This window comes from Haliaeetus albicilla, chromosome 24, assembly GCF_947461875.1.
Source record: "Haliaeetus albicilla chromosome 24, bHalAlb1.1, whole genome shotgun sequence".
Classification (NCBI taxonomy): Eukaryota; Metazoa; Chordata; class Aves; order Accipitriformes; family Accipitridae; genus Haliaeetus; species Haliaeetus albicilla.
Window position 1 is genome coordinate 23,827,958 of NC_091506.1, and position 19,531 is coordinate 23,847,488.

Here is a 19,531-nt window from a genome sequence, read left to right on the forward strand (position 1 = left end):
GCACACCTGCAACTTAGTTTAAGGTAAGCAGTGCAGCTGTGCAGCATAATGTGAACAATACAGGTAGGAGTGGCACAGGTGTGTTTCTGTGGAGGGTTGTAAGTATTCATTAGGGCTGCCTGGACAGATTGTTTACAAACTGCATTCCCCATTGCCTAAACTGGGATTATATTTGGGTGACCTGGAGGTCTGTAACTTCAGCTGAGCTGTGTTGTGAATGCTAATATATTTTGCACTTTTGCTTTGTATAGATAATGGCCCCTGCAAGCACGTCTGCAATATTGTGGAAGGAAATGTTGTTTGCTCTTGTTTGTCTGGATATACTATCATGGCTGATGGGATTTCCTGTGAAGGTAAGTGGTTCAGGTTCACCACAGAGACCTGGTTAAAACACTCTTATGTAGATCTCATTGATCTCATACCCCTAGGTGTTTCTCTAAGGATTCCTCATTTTCAGTATTGTGAATCGCAACTGTCAGTACAGAGACTATTTGGCAGAAAGAATACCAAAGCTGCTTCAGAGATAACTCCTAAAGCACGACTATCCAGTGTGCCTGTTACCTGGGGACTTCGGGTGAAGGCAAGCCTGGATTTGTGCTCTTTTCCTCTGACATTCCTGGCTTTTTTTCAGCCCTCTTGATTTCTCTTCACACTACTGTTACTTCCCAGGCTCTGTCTACACAGCTATGGACATGCAGCTTTTCTACCTGAGAATGGGAGCAGCAAGCAGGACGTGGGCATGTTTGTTGCCCCGAGGAACGCCCTCAGAGTTACAGCTCTCCCCTGTCACCTCTTCCATTTGTTTTTATTTCTGCTTGCCGTGAAAATCTGAATTCGGTGAGGCTTCACTGCTATAAAGAATGTGCCATTGTGAGCTGGTCCAGCTCCATGTGTTTCACTTGACATTGCAGCTCAGGCCTGCACAGTGATGAACAGTGAATTCCAAAGCTGCATCATGAGAGTTCGCATTATATAAATTTTAAATGAACATGTTTGGGTAGTGGTAAAGGATACACTTGCCCAGGAAAGATTTGGGGGTCAGAAGCAATGCCCTGTGACATATCTTAATTATAAATCTGTGAGTATGGGAGCAATAACAGCCAGCAGTGAAATGCAAGTAGAAACTTCTGATGCTCAGAATTGCTCACAAGTGATCCACATCCCTCTTAATCTCAGATCTTATTGAATAACAAATCATTTTCATGAAATTCCAGACAGTCTGTGAAAAAAATGGGAATTTAATATCACCAGATAAAATATTCACTGTGCATTGCTTACTCAACTGTGGTGGAAGCTAATTTGATTAATTAATGTCAGAATCAAATGGGGCATTTCAATGTTTTCCTACAGGAGGTAAAAAAAATCAGAAATGTCAGTGGAAGTAGTGAGTTTAAATTGTAGCAAGGGACATTTATAATCTATATTAAAGTAAGTATTTGATGGTAAGGGTGGTGGTGTACTGGAACAGGTTTCCCGCAAAGAGCGTGTGTTGCCTCTGTGTGACTGCCTATTTTTAAGAATGGCTCCTTCTGGAATGACAGAAGTGTAGGGGTGCAAGCAAGGACTAGATGATATCCGAGGGTTTATTCCAGCCCTATTTTCAGTGTAACGCTGTGTGTATTATAGCATGATGCTGATGTGGTAGCTCCAACACACTTCATTTGGACAACTCTAGCATGAAAGAAGTGATGTTTCATTTCAGAAATTGTTCTAATAGCATTCTATTTTTCCCTTTTGGTTGCAACATGTTGACATAGATTTGGATGAGTGCCTCACAGGTGCTTATGCTTGTTCCAGAGGACAATTATGTGTGAACACATTGGGATCATTCTACTGTGTCAACCACAGAGTGATCTGTGCAGAGGGCTTTATACTCAACAGGCATAGAAAATGTGTTGGTAAGATGATAGGTGTAAGCCGTTCACCACAGCATCATAATTCTTCATGCTCTGCAATGCATTTAAACAATTTGTGCTAAAAGGCTTTCTGGCCATCTCTACATATGACATTTCAATATGAGTTAGTAAAAACACATGTGCACCATTTGCTCAGCCGCTTAACATCATGAGTTGTATGCTATTTGGCTTTTTCCCTAGCAATACATTCTCAGGATACATATAACTTTACTCAAAAGTCATAAAAGTTCATAGGTATGATGACCACAGCAGTACTGATGGCTATTAAACTGGACTAAGAAAACATAGCAGTTGATCTCCCTGGACAGTGTCAATACTGCCAAATCCCAAGACATCATGAAGAAACAAAACTTCATAAATACAGCTCAAGAAATCTGTATAAGTCCAGGCAGTAGAAAAGATCCATTCCAAAGTGATGGAATTTTAAAATTCAGATTAGTCTTTTGTTGATTCTGGCACAAATTTCTTTGTGTAAGAGGCCAAGATGCATCATAATTCTGCTGTATCATCCTTGCTATTTAAGTTCATATAAGAAACCAATCTATTTTTACAAGTGTATTTATGAGGATTTAATTTGCTTCAAAAAGCCAAGGCCTGAGCTTATGAAATAGTTTCTATTTGGGGTACTTTTCTAGAAGCTGGTTTAGGAGGCACCTGAGCTGCAGCAGTGTTGTGTGGTAATGCCTGGAAAAATAGAACACCTGGAGACCTCTAGTTGTTAATGAAAGCAGCAGTGCCTGTGACTATAATGTCATGTGTGAATACATTTGCCTTCTTCCACCCCTGTCCTTCTCCCTACATTTATAACGTCATTTTTCTGACCATCACAGCTTTGGTTTTGTTCCTATCTTTTAAAGCTCTATGATCTCATCTTATTAATGAGCATTATATGGCATGAGGGCACGAGCAGGAAAGTTCATACAGTGTCATAGTTTAGAGCAGAGATGTGATTTACTATCTTCTGGGTTTTCCTTAAATTGTCAAAATTTGATTTTTAAAATTTTTTTTAAGATTATTTATTTTTAAATCAGAGATACTGGTAAGCATGGAAAACTAATAAAATTATTTAGTTTAAATCAAACGGCTGAGAGAACACCACTAGAAGGAGGGATGCCTTTACAGAGAAAATATCAGATTGCGAGATGGAAGATGGTATTTGTAGTTGGCCATAGTCTGCATGGTGTGTTTCAAGGCTTTCACAGAGCCTGCTGCATGTACCACACTTCTGAATATAAGGTCTGGTAAGTGAGCAGCTGAAGGAACTGCCTCACCTTGCTTTCTGCTTCTGAAAATCTTGCCATTTAATCCCTTGATATTTTTCCTGGACTATGCAGCAGAGATCTATCTGTCCTTTTCTACATCTCCCAGGAGTGTTTTGAAACTAAATTAATGCATGTTTGGCAGCGACTTTGGCAGAAGGTGCTATAGAAGATGCCAAATGCTTCCTTTTATTCACCTTCTTCCTCTCCTGCCCTCTACCTCATGACATTATAACCGAGTTTTATTGTGACTGATATAAGATAAACCTCAGGCATCACTAATAGAATGAAAGATAACAACTCTCATTTGTAAAGTTAAAAGATCCTCTTCTCCCTCACTGAATAACAAACCTCTGTATTTCTCTGATGCAAGTCTTGTAAATAATCTAGAAAACGTCGAAGTTTCTCTTTCTTTTCAGATAGATGCACCCTGTGTGCACCCTAAATGTATACAGCTCTGCTCTGTGTGTGGTGCCTGGAGAACATTTGCTGTATTTAATGCTTTTCCTACTTCTCTAGTCAAAGGGGAAAGCCACAAGCGTACTGTGGTTTCTGTTTTGTTGAACTGCCTCATTGCAGCCACATTCACCTAAGGTATCCTTTTCCAGCTTAACTGCTTTTGTGCTCCATCTTGAGCTATCTCAAGCACCATGAGGAAAGCTTTGGTAATTTGTTTTCAAATTATTGTTGTTTTAATGATGTTACTCTTTGCATATTTTAGGGACGGGAGGAACAATCTTTGCACAGCAACAAAACAGCTGATAACCTTCTATCTGTTGAATTTCCTTTAGTCAAACTGTGGAAGATGATAATTCCAGGTGCATTCAAGAGCAGATATCCAGAATTCCTGAAAGCCAACCATGCACAATGGAGAGTCACCAGCTGTTTAAATAGCTTGCACACACCAGCCTTTGTGTAGCTTTGTGAACAGATATTAAAAAGTTTTTAGGCTTGAAAGCTCCACGTTCTCCAGTGATAAGAGCCAGGTTGGGTGTTTCTAACATGGATTGCTTTTCCTGGTGACTTTCAGGCAAAGTCATTACCACCACCCACACGCACACTGATGGGAGACCACTTTGCTACTTTCATTGCTACTCCCATTTAAATTTTCCCTCCTGCCAGAGTGAGCAGTAAGTGGTCATTTTATTGCTGAACCATAGGGACTGTGCGTGAGCACAGGATGGGTGGCTGCAAAATAACAATGGGTCTAGATAAAACAGATGTATTCCATAAAACAAATTGAGCTGAAGTAATTGGAAGAGGAAAAAAAAATCATGAGAAGTACATATGCAGGACAAAAAAAGTCTGCATTTCACATTTTTATAAAACGTGCAAAAAAAATATTTTAATGTTGAAGTATGTGTTGAAAAAAAATAGCAGTAGGTAAATGTTGATATTCCTTTGCAAAAATGTCAGCTTCTTAGATGCAATAGATATGCTCAGGGATCATGTATATGTTGCTGTTCCCAACAACAATTCCAGGATAAAAAAAGAGATATTTCTCAGTAATGTTTCATTCTGGTTTTTACTGACATAAAATTGAGGAATGTTGTTGCCACACACATAGACCTAGTAGATTTCTCAAAAATTGACTGTATGACTTGTTTTTAATATATTACTGAATTATTCCTGTTTTTTTTATAAATATAATCTTGCCCTACATCACAGTCTTAATTGTGTTGGATGAAGACTACAGCTTGTCCAACGTTGGGAATTAACTTCATTTCAAACTGAAAACATAACTCATATTTTTCCTAGTGCTCTGTCAAGCGTCTTAGTGACTTGTTGAGTTGGTTTCCACTACTGAAGAGAGACAGGTTATGGGCCCTCATGATTTTATGGATAATCAACAGGGAGGAAAAAAGGAGAAAGAGATTGTCCTGCTTCATAAAACTGTATTCAGTCCTCACTCCCCTCTACCTTGTGCCATAATGGTAGAGCAAAATGATTCTAGGTACAGCCTGGGCTGAACAGAGCTGGTGCAGGTGCTTGTGAGCTGCCCCAGCAAAAACTGGGACCCTATTCCCAGAGATGCACACTGTTTTGCAGTAGGCGTTGATAGTGACAGCAATGACATGGACTGATGGGAACTCATGAGAAAGATGCTGCAAGTCTTCTGAGATCTCATTTTGTGGCATGACCATTTAGGAATTTGTTTAGAAAAATGAACAAAAGAGGGCAGGTCTGCTTAATAAAATGGAAAGGAAACTCTGGTGCCTGGCAACTGGCCTGATATCAGAGAGAGAGATTCATGCCCTAACATTGGATAGGACAGAGGAGAGCCTTGCATACTGCATGGCTCATAGTTTAAGCCTTGCATCTCAGCCCAGGTCACATTCATTAGACTTTAGAGATCGTCAGTGTATCACTTGTGCACAAAACTTTCATTGAAAGCAAAAATTCTGCATGTAATCTTCCAGTTTCCATAATTTTAATTTCCTCAATGCATTCTGGCCACCTCTACTTATTTTCTCAAGTATTCAGAAATCTGAAAATTGAATCAAAAAATATAGACAAAACATGGAATTATATTTGATCTTTTTTCTCTGTGAAATCTTAACCTTTTTACCTGTTTACACCTGCTAATCAGGTGGAATACTTCCTGTGTTCTTTGGGTAGTATTTCAGACAAACATGCTTTCCTCCTAGTGGCTCTTTTGATATCATACTGAACTGACTTAAGTTCATATGATGCAGTGTAGTGCTGACAGTTTGTTTATATGAGAAGGCTTTTTGTGGTTTGCAAGAAAAGATAATCTCAGATCTGTTGTATAGCCTCTTAAATCAGTAGAAAGTCTTGCACTGGTTTGGATGCTGTTAAGTGGCTCTCCGTTGCCATTTTTCTTTAAAATTAAAAAAAAAAAAACCCTCAGTTTTATTTAAGAACTAAGTCTAGTTAGGTGGGAGGAGTCTGTCACAGCAGGTCATATTCTTCTCCCAGCATGTGAGGGGTTTTTTGGTGGTTTTTTTGGTGGTTGTTGTTGGTTTTGGTTTTTTTTCCAAGGCCACTTATGACAATATTGCTGCTTACACTTCAAGCTCATGTGTAGAAAATGGGAAACTGTAGGAGCATTAGGAGGACATAACCCTGAAAAACTTTGGGGTAGGCAATTACCTGCCAAACAGCGGAAGTACACAAACATAAAGTGGGACAGGCAGAAAGATATCCAGCTAACAGTAGTGACCTTGCTGTGGATTAATCAGCTGGCTTTGGAAGGCAAGTACACAGCATGTGAAGAATAGCAATGGCAAACAAAAAGAAAACACAAATAAATGAAAAGTGAAATGGCACCAAGCTAACATACCGGTCTTGCAAATCTCAGTGCACATCACCAGTTAGCTGACTTCAGCAGGAAGGGAAATTTCTTGGTGCTCGTCTTCATCTGTTTAGTAGAAAACAATATGATACATTTTCGAAGACAAAAGGCTTTTAAAATGGCCTGTCCTGTTTTCATGCTCCACAAGGGGAAGTAATATATTTGATGTTGTACTTATCTGAGAGTGAGGTTCCACAGCCAAAATGAAAATCTGATTTAAGCGATACTTGCTTTATTGTGTAGTATGAAAACAGCTTCATGTACAGAAAGGCTGGATGATTGGTAATAGTTATGGTCATATTTGGCTTTTGTTAGCTCTAGAAATACTTCTTAGCTTTATATAGAACTGTGAATGTGTAAGATTTTGTAGAGAATGGCAAAAAAGTTTCTTTTCCCATCTCTACCCCTTTATGTTGCTTGTAAGTGTTTGCTCATCACGGTATTCCTAGCTTTCATTATTAAAATAAGCAAAACCTGAATTTGAGATTATTTCATCCAAGCCTATCAAAACATATAATTTTAAAGGTGTGGCATATTCCTTTCCAATTTGTGTCTTACATGCCATGATCTGGTATTTAAGTGATTCTTTTAAAAGAACTTTTCTGCTATTCCACCTGCTGAAATCAAATCTCTTTAAAGATTTAAATACAAATTTACAAACTTGATTGAGCCTTTAGGATTGCTCTCTCCACGTTTTCTCATGTATCCAGTTCTAATGACGCATTCCTTAGGAAATAAGTATGTTACATGATTCCACCTGCAGCGAGGCAGGCAGTTTCAGTACCTATCTCTTGCAGCAGTTCCACACCAGCAGCTCCTGTCTACCTGGCATGAAGCAGCAGGACTGATATATAGCCTGAGCTATGAAAACCTGGTAATGAGCAATAGGCATTAATCACTTTCTCATTCATCTGAACAGGAGGTTTCTATTCAGTGAATCTGAAGCTGATTATCAGTCCTCTGCCCACCCTGTATTTAATGAGTTCTGTCCATCCCTCATCCTCAATGCCTGCACCATCCACTGCACATTTGGGAAGAGGGGAGGAGAAGGAAATGTCCCTGTGATTTGTGTCTTGAGTTACTCTGTGTTAACAAAAGATCCTGGAATAAAACGTCTTCCATCCAAACACTGTAGCAAAGTCTATATTGACTATCTTTTGGAAGAAACGGTTTCACTTTTGAGCTTTTGACTCCTTCCAAAAGAGCAGGAAGAGGCAGATCACTTGATCAATATGTGGCACTGAGTTGTTTAACTATTTCTTGTAGACATTAATGAATGCGTAACAGATACACACACCTGCCAGCGAAGAGAGCACTGTGTCAACACGATGGGATCATTCAAATGTCTTCAGGAATTGAGCTGTCAGCCAGGTTATGAACTTAAGGATGGAGAATGTGTTGGTAAGACAAGTGGTTTTCAGCTGATGCAGTTGCTGTTACCAAAAAGGAAAGGGAAGGGATTGCAAAGCATTTTGTTGTTGCTGGTCTGTGATATCAAGATTATAACTAAAAAACACTGATCATCATGGAAATGTTTGGCTTCATAAGCCCCTTCTGTACATTCATTTATTTGAAATACTTTCTAATGATAGCTATAAATAATTTGGAAAATGCATGAAACCTTATGAATTAGGATTTACCCTGTTTTTAAGGGGTTAGAGAGAGATCTCACTGATGGAGAAACTCCTTTTATGCTCCTCTGGGTACCTCTGCTTTCCTCTGAAGGGGCTAATAGATACTGTTTGCTGTTGAATACTGAATGGATCATGGGGCTTACTCAGTCCAGTCCTTCCCGTGTCTAGGAGGTCTGTCTGCATTTATTTACATTTGGAATGGTCATGGGGTTAAGAAGATATTCTTCATCTCGCCCTTCTTGGTCTGTATAGAGGTCTAATGGAGAAGGTAACGTCAGTAGTCATAGCATAGCAGAAGTTGCTCTGCAGCACTAGAGCATGCAAGAGACACATGTGCCCTGCCTTCCAGGGCATAAGTCAGTGTTATTTACTCCTAGATTTTTTTATACAAAGAGTTTCCTGACAGCTGGAGTAAGAGATGCCTAAGGAAAGAACTTAGCTCTTGATATATGAGGTTATAAAATTGAAATTATCAGAAATCTTACTTTATATACAGCTGTCATAAGTAAACCTTGGTTTACTTGAAGAGGCTGTTTGTGAACATCTTGTTCTGTTGTCTGATTCTTCTATAGCATTTCTAACATTTATTGCTAATCTAAATTGCTTTCTAGTCTTAAAGTTAGATTATAACAGGTTATAAAATTTATGAATTGTTTCAAAGTAGCCTTTAAATTAATGACTTATAAGAAAGACTAGAATTCCAGAACTACTCTGGAAATTGCCTGCAAATAACTATTGAATTTGCAGAGGCCTATGAAATACTGAATTCCACATTTTTTATTTCTCTTAGTCAATAAATATGGTTGGAAGACCATATAGTACCTTCTGGGAGACTGGTGATGTTTCCTCGTGACCTTAACATTTAACTGAGGAGTTAGGGTAGAACGAGAAGCGCCAACAGTTCTTCCTGGAGGGGGAACCCCTCAGCTGTGGAGTTTGCTCCATTTATCTTTATCTTCTAGTAAAGGTGTTCATCATAGGAAGTGTCCTCAGGAACCAATGCATGTTATAGCAGCATTTGAAAATATTCACAGGAACTGAATTTCAAACTGAATTCTGTTCCTAGGTGGGGTTTCTTCAACTGGAAAATGGAAGCAATGCCACTATACCAGCTGATCCATGCAGTTACTCAACACAGACCAGTTGAGTGTAAATTTATAAGTTTGAAACTTGCAGGAAGTGTTTTCAATGTGCCTAGAAAGCAAGCATTAAGTTGGTGAACATAATTTGAGAAATAATTTCATATAAATAGTAAAAATTGAGAAAGCTGTGTTGAGCTCGGCTGCAGAGTAAGAAAAAAAAGCTGCATTTGTTACTAATATTACTACCTCTCATTCAGATTTTTTTCAGAATAGTTTTCAGAGTTGGATAAGTGTTTGTTTTGTGTACATAAGTACATATATATACACACATGTGCCAGTGTACACAGTGAGATCCCAGCCCTGTTCAAATGAGGTGCCCTATTAGTATGAAATTCAGTGGAGGTAGGTTTCTATGTAGAATTCCTGAGGTATATAAGGAATAAGAGACCATTTTGCTTTTGAAAGAGTGTGGTACGCATTTTATTATGTGTACCTTATTCCTAGTCTTAATTTGGGTCTAGGATTTTAAAACTGCAGATGTTTCAGTATTTGTGGTTTACAAGAGATGCTGTGAACAAGGCAGTAAGGACCTGAAATCAAATGTGCTGCAGGACCCGACAAATTCTGAAGCCTGTGCTGAAGAGGTTGTCCAAGAGCAAACCTCAGATTTCCCATAAGCAATGTTGGGTGTCTGGCTTAAATAATGCTTCCTAACTTCCTTTCTGAGAAGTTAACTAGTGATGAAGACTACTGAAAATTACAGCTTAACTAGTCACAATCTGGTGTTTTGATCTGATTAACAGATATTGATGAATGTGAGAGAGGAACTCATAGTTGTAAAGTAAACTTCGTTTGTCAGAATACAGAAGGATCATTCTACTGTGAGTCAAAGCAACGCTGCATGGATGGATTTTTACAAGACCCTGAGGGAAACTGTGTTGGTAAGTGTGACCAGCAATATGTTTGTAATATGTGCAGCAGCACTGGCCAACTCCTGTTTCTTTTAGCCTGTCCAAGTGGTGTATATTGACCACATGTAGTTTTCCTCAAATCCTGCTGTGAATTTAATTTAAACATTGCTGTCCTTTTTAAAATATGCATACTCGCATATTGAATTTGAAAGTGTTACCACAGCAGACCTTCATCAGCCTTATCTTTGCAGCACAATAAATTGAAATGAAGGAAAAGAAGTGACAGCTGGAAGAAAACAGACCGGAAAGGTTAAATAGCTTCTCTCACTGTTGTAATTCATTTTCTTCACCAGATATTAATGAATGCACATCTCTCCCTGAGCCGTGTAAACCAGGATTCAACTGCATCAATACTGTTGGGTCTTACACCTGCCAAAGGAACATGCTGACATGCAGCAGAGGCTACCACTCCAATGAGGAGGGAACCCGATGCATCGGTAAGGTCTGACTCCAGTGTCTGGTCAGGTGCCCTCTCAGAGGAGAGAGTACATTACAGTTCTAAAAAGTAGTTTTGAGTTACCTCCAGATTCCTAAATTTATTTGAGAAATGGGAATTTGCTGTGTGTATTTGCTGTCCGAGCAGCTCAATGATTTGTTTGCTCTACAGGCTGCTGCACCGATGTCTGACTGCTGCCTGGAGTTCCTCTGGGTGTGCTGGGTGACATTGGTTTTGACTGCATATGAGATTTACTGGCTTCCATTCTATAGTGATTTAGTTAGTTTTTAACCTCATGCTGTCAGTCAAAACCACAATCCTTTGCTGTTTTTTACAGTATCTTACTGTAAGTGATTTGATCTGAAGCCATGGGATGCAGCAAATGAGAACCACTGAGTTTGTGCACTTACGAGAGTAGTACTAAGTGGATGTTCTTTGTAGTGCTATGAATGGTGTTCCCCATTTACATCCAGTTGTGTGTACATTTAGGATAAATTCTTACTTTCTTAATGAAAAGAATGTTGAAATATTCATACAGGCTGGCATGCAGCTTGATTCTGATTTGTATTTGTTCCAATGTGTTTATGGAGTTACTGACTCAGAATAGCAATTTCATCTCTTATTAGCATTTGTTCTGTAAATGAGCACACTAGGCACAAATGGATTGAAAGCTTGGACCTTGGTGCCCAAGGCAAGGCTGGCTATGTACTTTTTGAATTCCCTGTGTTCTGTATGACACGAAATAGGAAATTATACAATGGCAGGAGAAAAAGAAGACAAATCAGTATTTTGGTTAGTGATGATATCATAATAATTCCTACTTATGTTCCCTTTGAATAAAAGGAAGGATGAAAAAATAAACAAAATATGCTTTTGTGATGCTGCAGGTGGGTGGAAGCTGTGTTGGTCGCGACTAGCAACTTGTAGTGGAAAATAGCAGTATAGCTAAAAGATCCCATTCCTGCGTAAATTTCAGCATTCTCCTTTTTGCTTTTTGTTACACTGTATTTCCCTTCATGATTTTACCCCCAGGACTATCCAGACTATGCTTGGCCAGTGAGAAGGTGGGGAAGATTTGGAAGTAGCAGAAGACGGGGACAGTTTATGTCTGTAACTGAGGAAACTGAGAAAGCTTCCTAATACAGCTCTAGGTGGTTGTGTTTTGTAAATTTGGGGCAAAGTAGTGCGGTCTCACTTGCTGTCCTATTACATAGCAGCCTGAAATATTTCATTTCTTACAAAGGGAAGGTCCAAAAGTCCTGTCTCAGTTGCTGTAAAGACACAGTTCCTCAGCTGGTTTCGATCAGTCCTGTTTCAGCAAAGTCAGCTGGGCTAGGTACGTTTGCACCACCTGAAATGTGGTGACCCTGAAACTGTTTTTAGGGTTACCACCATGCCAACATCTCCATGAAGACCATTTTTTTCACAAGTCAGCAGTCATCATTGAGCAGCTCAGAAGTCCTGGCTGTAGTGCTAACAGCCTTTGTTTTCAAGCCCTGCTACTGGCTAGGGCAAATTATATGCCTAAATTTCAAACTGATAGTTTATAGAAAGAATCCAGTTTTTTTCCCCAGTTGTTCCTAAAAAAGAGCGACTGTGTGTAAATATGTGATAGAGGAGGAAATTGCCATTATTCATACAGCATTTATATCTTTAAAGCATGATGAGATAACACAATGCGCTGTAATTACTGATGATACTGTACTTTGTGTGACTGACAGTGCTTTTAGGGAGCAGGTATAAAGAAGCTCCTCTAGTCTGAATTTGGGAAAACAAATGTTTAATGTTAATTGGTGATTTCTCTTTGCTGTGTGCACTCTGTCTCTGCAGTCTACATCTTTTGCTATTTTTTTGGTTTGGCTTTCTTTAAGTAGGCAGAGAGCATGGAGAAGAAAAAAGAAAAGCATATGGTCCTAATTTCCTCTCTCTATGATAAAGACTAGTTTCTTTAAGGCATTACAATAGCTAATTAGATTCCTGATTCAGATTTATTCACAGTAATAAATACATCATCTGCACATGTTTCTCCAGCAGAACTACTCTTGTATGGTCATATTCTCTGTTTAGAGGATTCATCTCTTTAAAATGTTCATGTTTTCTGATTTAGTAAATTAGTTACTAAAAACTACCTCTTACACTTAACTGAAAACCACTGTAACTATTGTGAAATATAGCACACTTCTGATGATGTAATGACCTCAAACTAATTGAAGTCTGAGCACAATGGAATATACTATTTTGGACAAACTAATGAAATTAGTTAATTCATTACAAATAAAACTGCTACTTCACAAATTTGTATCTGCATTAGAAACTTCCTTGTTTTGATGCTACCTCTGATCTTAAAAGAAAATGAGGAGACAGTGTTTCAGCAGAAATCTATGAGCCCGTCAGGAATTCTTTGCTTGGCGAGCGGCATTCCTTGCCATCCCTAACCCCGGTGCCAGCAGGGACTGTGTAGGTGGGAATCTGTGCTGAAATACTGAACAACGTCTTTGTTAACATCTCTTATCGTGGTTGATATAATCCACTTTTCCAAATCCAAGTTTCTGTGATAAGTAACTTGCTCTCACTTCCCTATCATTTTTGCAGCAAGTGACTGCTTTTCAGAGCACTCTCCAAGGCTGTTGTTTGATGGAGAACTGCCCAGGAACCCTCTGAAATGAAATAGTGCTCAAATTTATGACTTCAAATAGGGTAGTATGGAGAACCTCCAGCCTTAGACTACCCTCTTAATTAATATTACATGAACAGGGATTTGGGTGGTAAAAGTAGCTGAAGATGTGAATAATAGGAAGGAAGCAGGATCTGATGGCTTAAGAAATGGCAGAACTCAGAATACTTGAAGAAACAAGTTTCTGAGGGTTAATCGGACTTTTTGATGCTTCTTCTCACAGATGGTAACAGGGATTTCTTAGATACTGATGAGCTATTTAGTCATGTTACAAGTCTTGTAAATCAGTGTGTATTGAAAAGTCTCATCTTCATCTGAGGCTTTTTAAAATGAGATTGGAAGTGATGCATGTGAGTGGAGAAGCAACTAATTTGTTGGTATTGGATTTTGGATGAGAGGCCATGAGGAACATCAAAATGTGAATTGATTGAGAAAAGAAAAATCAACATTGGGAAAGAGCAAAAGGTAGACAGCAGAAGCAAGACTGAAAGGGCAACTGGAGATGAAAATAGCAATTGCTTTAATTGAAGGGATGAACAGAATTTCTGGCTAGTTCTTGTTTTGCTTTAAATGGCTTGCTGTGACTCACGTAGTGGCAGAACATCAGAATAGGGTGTTTAAATGTCATGGTTTGATCAGAATCAAAATGTGTTTACATTGAAATGCAGAATATGCTGGGAAAGCTTCATTGCCATTACCGTTTTCATTTTTAAGATAATGTATTGCTTTTCAAAAGTTTGACTTAGAGATACGTAAAGCTGACTCTGAGAAGAGCACGGTGGGAAAAGCTGATATTCTTTGTTCTGTCCAGGGGACAACCCTAACAGTTTCTATTCCTGTTATTTATTTATTTTTTTCTCTTCATAAACATTGATTTTCAGCAAACTATATTTCACCTAATTGCTTTGTCTGGTTCTGCAGATGTGGATGAATGTCAAGCTGGTGTACACCGTTGTGGCGAAGGGCAGATTTGTCATAATCTTCCTGGGGCTTATCGCTGTGACTGCAAGATGGGGTATCAGTACGATGCATTCAGCAGAAGCTGCATTGGTATGTAAGGCACAAGATGAGATGAAATGACTGATTGATTGAGCCTTGGACCTCAAGGCAGTATTTAGCACCATTGTGGTGTGCAGTTATTAGTTCTGCAATGCAGTGCCTCAAAAGATAATGGAATCACCTCCAAAGCAGCCGTCGTTCGGTGTGACTGGCCATTTAGAGCTCTGCCACTCCGTGCTGTGATTTCAGACCAGGTACCCTTGGTTTGGTTTAGCTGCAATTTATCAGTTAAAGTCATCTGCGAAGTACTTTCCTATGGGTTATGCTTCTGCTGCTGTAGAAATTTAGCTGTCTGAAGATTTCACAAGTTTCTTCATAAGAGACTATGTATGATACAGCATTTTGTATTTTATCGCTACTGTACACCAATTAGAGCGCAAAGTCAGACAGCATAAAACCTAAGGTTGCAGCATTTCATGCTCTGCAAATCAGTCTCTGACACCTTTTAAAATATCCTCCTGCATCCTGCTTGATGCTTTTGTTTCTAAGTTGATTGTATATTTGCTTGTTATGCTGGCAGATATAAATGAGTGCTGGAATTACCCTGGACGCTTGTGTCAGCACACGTGTGAGAACACCCCTGGGTCCTACCATTGCACTTGTTCTTCTGGTTTCCGCTTGTCTTACGATGGGAAGCATTGTGAAGGTACCAGACATTTTTTCTGTGAAGAAGAAACTGCAGTGTGAATTAAGGGACTTTAGAGAAGGAGCTGAGGTGAAATATAAATACAGACAACCCATGATTTATGTGTGCTCAAATTTGCAGGTATTCAGTTGAACACTCAAACTGTCAAATGAGAGCTGACAACTTTCTCCTCTTTCTTCCTTTCCCTCACATACTTTTTCCTTTCCTTCCAGATGAGAGAAAAGGAGAACATAACAAAGTTAGAACAGGAGACTTTTCATTCAAATTTTAATAAAGATGAAACTTGGTGGTGACAAAACTTGAAAAAAATTATTTTGAATTAAATGGAAATTGTTTAAGTTCTCTGTGATTTTTTTAAGGCAATGATCACATATTTTTAATAATCCGTAACATATAAGGTCTGAAACAGGTATTTGTATGTGTATGTGTTTTCATTGGCATATATAGAAATGAAATTCAGGTGCAACAGACATCCTCACGCTTCTTGGCATTCTGCCTAGGGAGCAGAAACATCTTCTTGGGACAGTTTAGTCCATCCTTATTCACTCTGACTTGAAGAATGTGGTAGCTGTTCTCAGGGGCAAGAAATAGTGGAAGATACTGTTCTGAGCCACTGTGGCAATGTCTGTGGGTTTGTTTTTGGATACAGATGTGAATGAGTGCGATACTAGTCCCTGCAGCCAGGAGTGTGCCAATGTTTATGGTTCCTATCAGTGTTACTGCAGGCAAGGTTTCCAGCTAGCAGAAGATGGGCATTCTTGTAAAGGTAAGGCTGCTGCTTTGTCAGCTCAAGGTAAATATGTGTATACTCTTTAACGGTCAGGGCTGTCTAACTCTTTAACAGTAAGTGCTGTCTAACTCTCAGCAGCACCTAATGCTGCAGGTGATACCTAAGGGTGGTTGCAAGTTAACCCTGCTGCAGAAGCTGCAGAAGGTAACTGCAGCTATTGGAAAATGCAGTTCGTTTTCATGCCTCCTACCTGGGGCTGGAATACACTTGTGTGACTGCAGAACTGGTTAGGTTATTGTTTCATGGGGCTAGAGCTGATGATTGAAGAAATTAGAAGGGAAGATACGTTTACCTCTATCGTATCAATTAAAGCCTCCACTCAGCCACAGTTGAGTGAAGGCTTGCTCTTCTGCTCATGGTGGGTGAATGAGGAGTAGAGTGATCAGAATGGAGAAAGGAAGGGTTTTACCTCTTTTCTTGAAGTTACCAATACTGATATATTGGAGAGTCTCTCTTTAAGAAATGGTGAAGAAACCCACATTCCTCCGAGCACAAGGAAGCCCTCAAAGCAATCCTAGAAGAATTACAGAGGTACCAGAGAGAGTTTTTCCAACTCAGATGTGCCCTAGACTTGTTGCTCTTTTCCATGAGTCCCAGCTACTTGCAACCAGTGTGTTTGGGAGCAGTCTTGTGTTCAGCATTTCAGAAAAGCACCACCAACAGTCCTAGAGCAATATCAAACTTTCATGGTTGCATTCTCATTTAAAAATATATTATAAATGCATCAGATAAGAATCTCTTTGTGTTCTACAGCTTCCCCTTTCAGATTTCTGTTCTTCTTTTTTTCATATGTTTGTAATTTTGTTTTTTTCCCAGATATTGATGAGTGCACCCAGAGTGCAGGCATTCTTTGTACTTTCCGCTGCGTGAATGTTCCTGGTAGTTATCAGTGTGCTTGTCCTGAGCAGGGATATACCATGGCAGCAAATGGAAGAACCTGTCGAGGTAATGAGGAGTTTAGGAACTGAAAGGATTATCTCATGAAGCTTTAATCCTTGGAATGATCTAAGATATTATGGTTATTCAATCAAGTCTCCGTGTTTTATATTAGCCGCTGTTAAAAAGCCAGTATTTGACAAAGTTGCCAAATACCGTTATCTGCAATATCAACTTTTTCCCGTGTTAGAAGAAAGTACTGTGGCAACTCAGCTGTCAATGTGAGCTAATTGTTTAAATGAGTTCCTGAGGGAGCCCATTTCATCATTCAAATTGGGGCACTTGATTACTTGCATGAGCTGTACATGCACCTTGGCACAGCAGTAAGTGATCTGTTTTTTTCAGAGGTGCCAGATGTAGAAATCTGTGGCTTCATTACGAGTTGCAGTTTCCTGCCCCAGAAAACTGGGAGAGTGATGTAGGAGCTGCAATGGGAACTTGGACAACCAGAAGTCTGCCACCTAAGCTTAATTATGTTGGCGTTAGTAAATGTTAGTGTAAATGACATGTATCTTCCACCTCCCCCCTGCGTCTTTTCTCCAGAATCATAGAAATGTCGTCTTGGTGTCTGGTGTTTTTCATCTGGTGCACAGCTGTCTGTTTTTGAAGTAAAAATCCCCCATTTCCAAAGGATGCACTGACTGTGTAATGATGATTGAAGATCTGATTACCTTTATGTACTCTACATGCATTCCTGCAGTCGGTTACACTAACTACCAGGCATTTCCTGCTCTTAGTTTTTCAGGAACCCTTCACATAACTTTTCGTTATGTATCTCCTATGCTTAAATTCTCTTCTCAGTGGTAACGACAGTGAATTTACACTGTGTAAATCATGAACAACATGAGCATACTTGATCCTGACTTTGAAGCAGAGAAACGGACTAAATGACAAAACCTTTTGAAAAGATTTTAAAAGATTTTTTTTAATGTGTTTTTAAGTATGGACGCAGTTATATCCATGTGCATTTAAATTCGTACATAAAAGTCACCTTTAGAAAACTGCAGCTAAAACTCTCCTCAGGCTTTGGTTTTTGGTTGTTTTTTTTTTTTTTTTTTCCTGCTAACTATGAGTGCTGGCATGTTAGTTGCCACCTCTGCCAGCAGTGAGATTTGAGCTGAGGACGTTAATAGCGTGAGTCACCGTGTTAATCGGCCAGCGCAGCTCTCCCGAGCCGGAGGCACCTGGCGTGCTCCAGGCGCTGGAGGAAAAAGCTTTGCCCCACAGACCTATGGATCGCACTTGCATCCTTTGTGTGGTGTGAAATCCTCTCTGTGCGCTCACCCTGTGCGGTGAGGCTTCCTCTTGTACAGACTAGCCCTGCTAAGTGAGCTGTATGGCAACACTTGGAAGAGCTTTTCGAAGTATCTATGCTGCCTGGTACATGCACCCGCCTTCGAGGGCGAAGTTGGTCTGCTCGCAGAACTTAGCTCTGTGCATGGCTGGGTGAGCTGGCATTTAGTCAGGCGCTGGAAGTAACCCCTGGGTACGTGCCCTTTTTTTTGAGCTCTGAAAGTTTGTAGTTACAAGTTTGGGCAGGCTTATATATTGACGTCTCTCTGAAAACGTGGTCAGAGAAACTGAATTGATGTCAGCTGCGCTAAACTCAAGACAAATATATTGGTTTCCACCAGCTAAAGACCTGGCTCCAGCTGCTCGTCATCTGACCAGTTCTTAAGAGTTACTGGTGGTACGTTCTTTGTACCTTTTTTTTTTTTCCAAACAGATGAGTTGTATCTCGTGTAATAGCATCTCAACATATGGATCTTTTTGGAGAAACTGCCTATGGTATTTTGCAGCCCATCCAAACTGGTGAAGTGAGTGCTTTCATGACAATGATTGCAATATGGAAGAAATTTTCTTTTCACCTAGGGGCACTTCTGAGAATCAGCAAGGGATTTAATTTACTTTGATTGTCTCCTACTTCCTATTGTATACTTTTCTTTGCAAGACTTTTAAACAAGTCAGTTCAGTGTATGAGATCAGTGCGCATCCCAGGGGAACGGAAGGAGCAGGAGGTTATAGTTTTCCTCTAAGAGTCTCTCTCCTCTGTGACAATTGGCAGAACTGCAGAGCCCTACACAGTCCACATGGTTTGTCTGTTAGCATTTATTTCATTTTAAAGCCTCCGTGCGTTGTCTAGACATTTGGGAGTACACAATGTGACTGTGAGATCTTTGCCAATATTTTCTGCTCAAGCTGGATCCTTGTTATTGCATCTGGTTTTCAGCATTTTAAGGTCCGTGGCTTGGGCTTGTGCATATGTATTATTTAGGTAACCACGTTTATGCCCTAGGCCATAATGAGTCTTTGAGCTTTAAATGTTCTTTTTTGTCTTCTGCAACATTACTTCTCATTATGGGGAGATATTTATATTTAACTTAAATTTTCAAAAAAGTGTGCCTTGTTCTAAAGTGTTGTTCTTAAATTCCCATATTTCATCACAGTCTGGGGGACCTTATATCTCCTGGATCATGCAGCTGTACAGCAGTGGTTACTTTGCTTTGTATTTGCCCCCTGCTTTAATCCAGAGCAACCTTCATGCATAGATAAGTTCTTCTGCTGACATAGCCCAGCTTTCTCAATTCTCAGAAAATCAGTGAGAAGGTCCTGTTCGCTTTTAACATGGGTTGGTTACATTCTGAAGGGATTTGTTTATTCCTGAGGGATAGCTTTTGTCACAACAGGCTGTGAATGGCTAATATGTGGGCAGACATAGGGTGTCCCTTCATCCATTCATTACGTGTGTTTGCTCTGCGGAGGGGAAGGCCCCTCAGCAGACTGAGTGATGGGGGAATGTTTGTTTGCTCGG

General features: G+C 39.7%; 1 protein-coding gene across 3 annotated transcripts in view; it reads left to right on the plus strand.

Moving 5' to 3' along the window:
- Window positions 1-19,531, plus strand: part of FBLN2 (fibulin 2) — a 109,603-nt gene that overhangs the window by 85,346 nt on the left and 4,726 nt on the right. For all 3 annotated transcript variants that reach the window (XM_069769856.1, XM_069769855.1, XM_069769857.1), the window contains exons 8-15: window positions 252-353; window positions 7,758-7,892; window positions 10,011-10,148; window positions 10,472-10,615; window positions 14,210-14,338; window positions 14,868-14,993; window positions 15,643-15,759; window positions 16,600-16,728. In XM_069769856.1, the coding sequence (XP_069625957.1) occupies window positions 252-353; window positions 7,758-7,892; window positions 10,011-10,148; window positions 10,472-10,615; window positions 14,210-14,338; window positions 14,868-14,993; window positions 15,643-15,759; window positions 16,600-16,728 (1,020 nt within the window). The remainder of the gene's footprint in view (window positions 1-251; window positions 354-7,757; window positions 7,893-10,010; window positions 10,149-10,471; window positions 10,616-14,209; window positions 14,339-14,867; window positions 14,994-15,642; window positions 15,760-16,599; window positions 16,729-19,531) is intronic.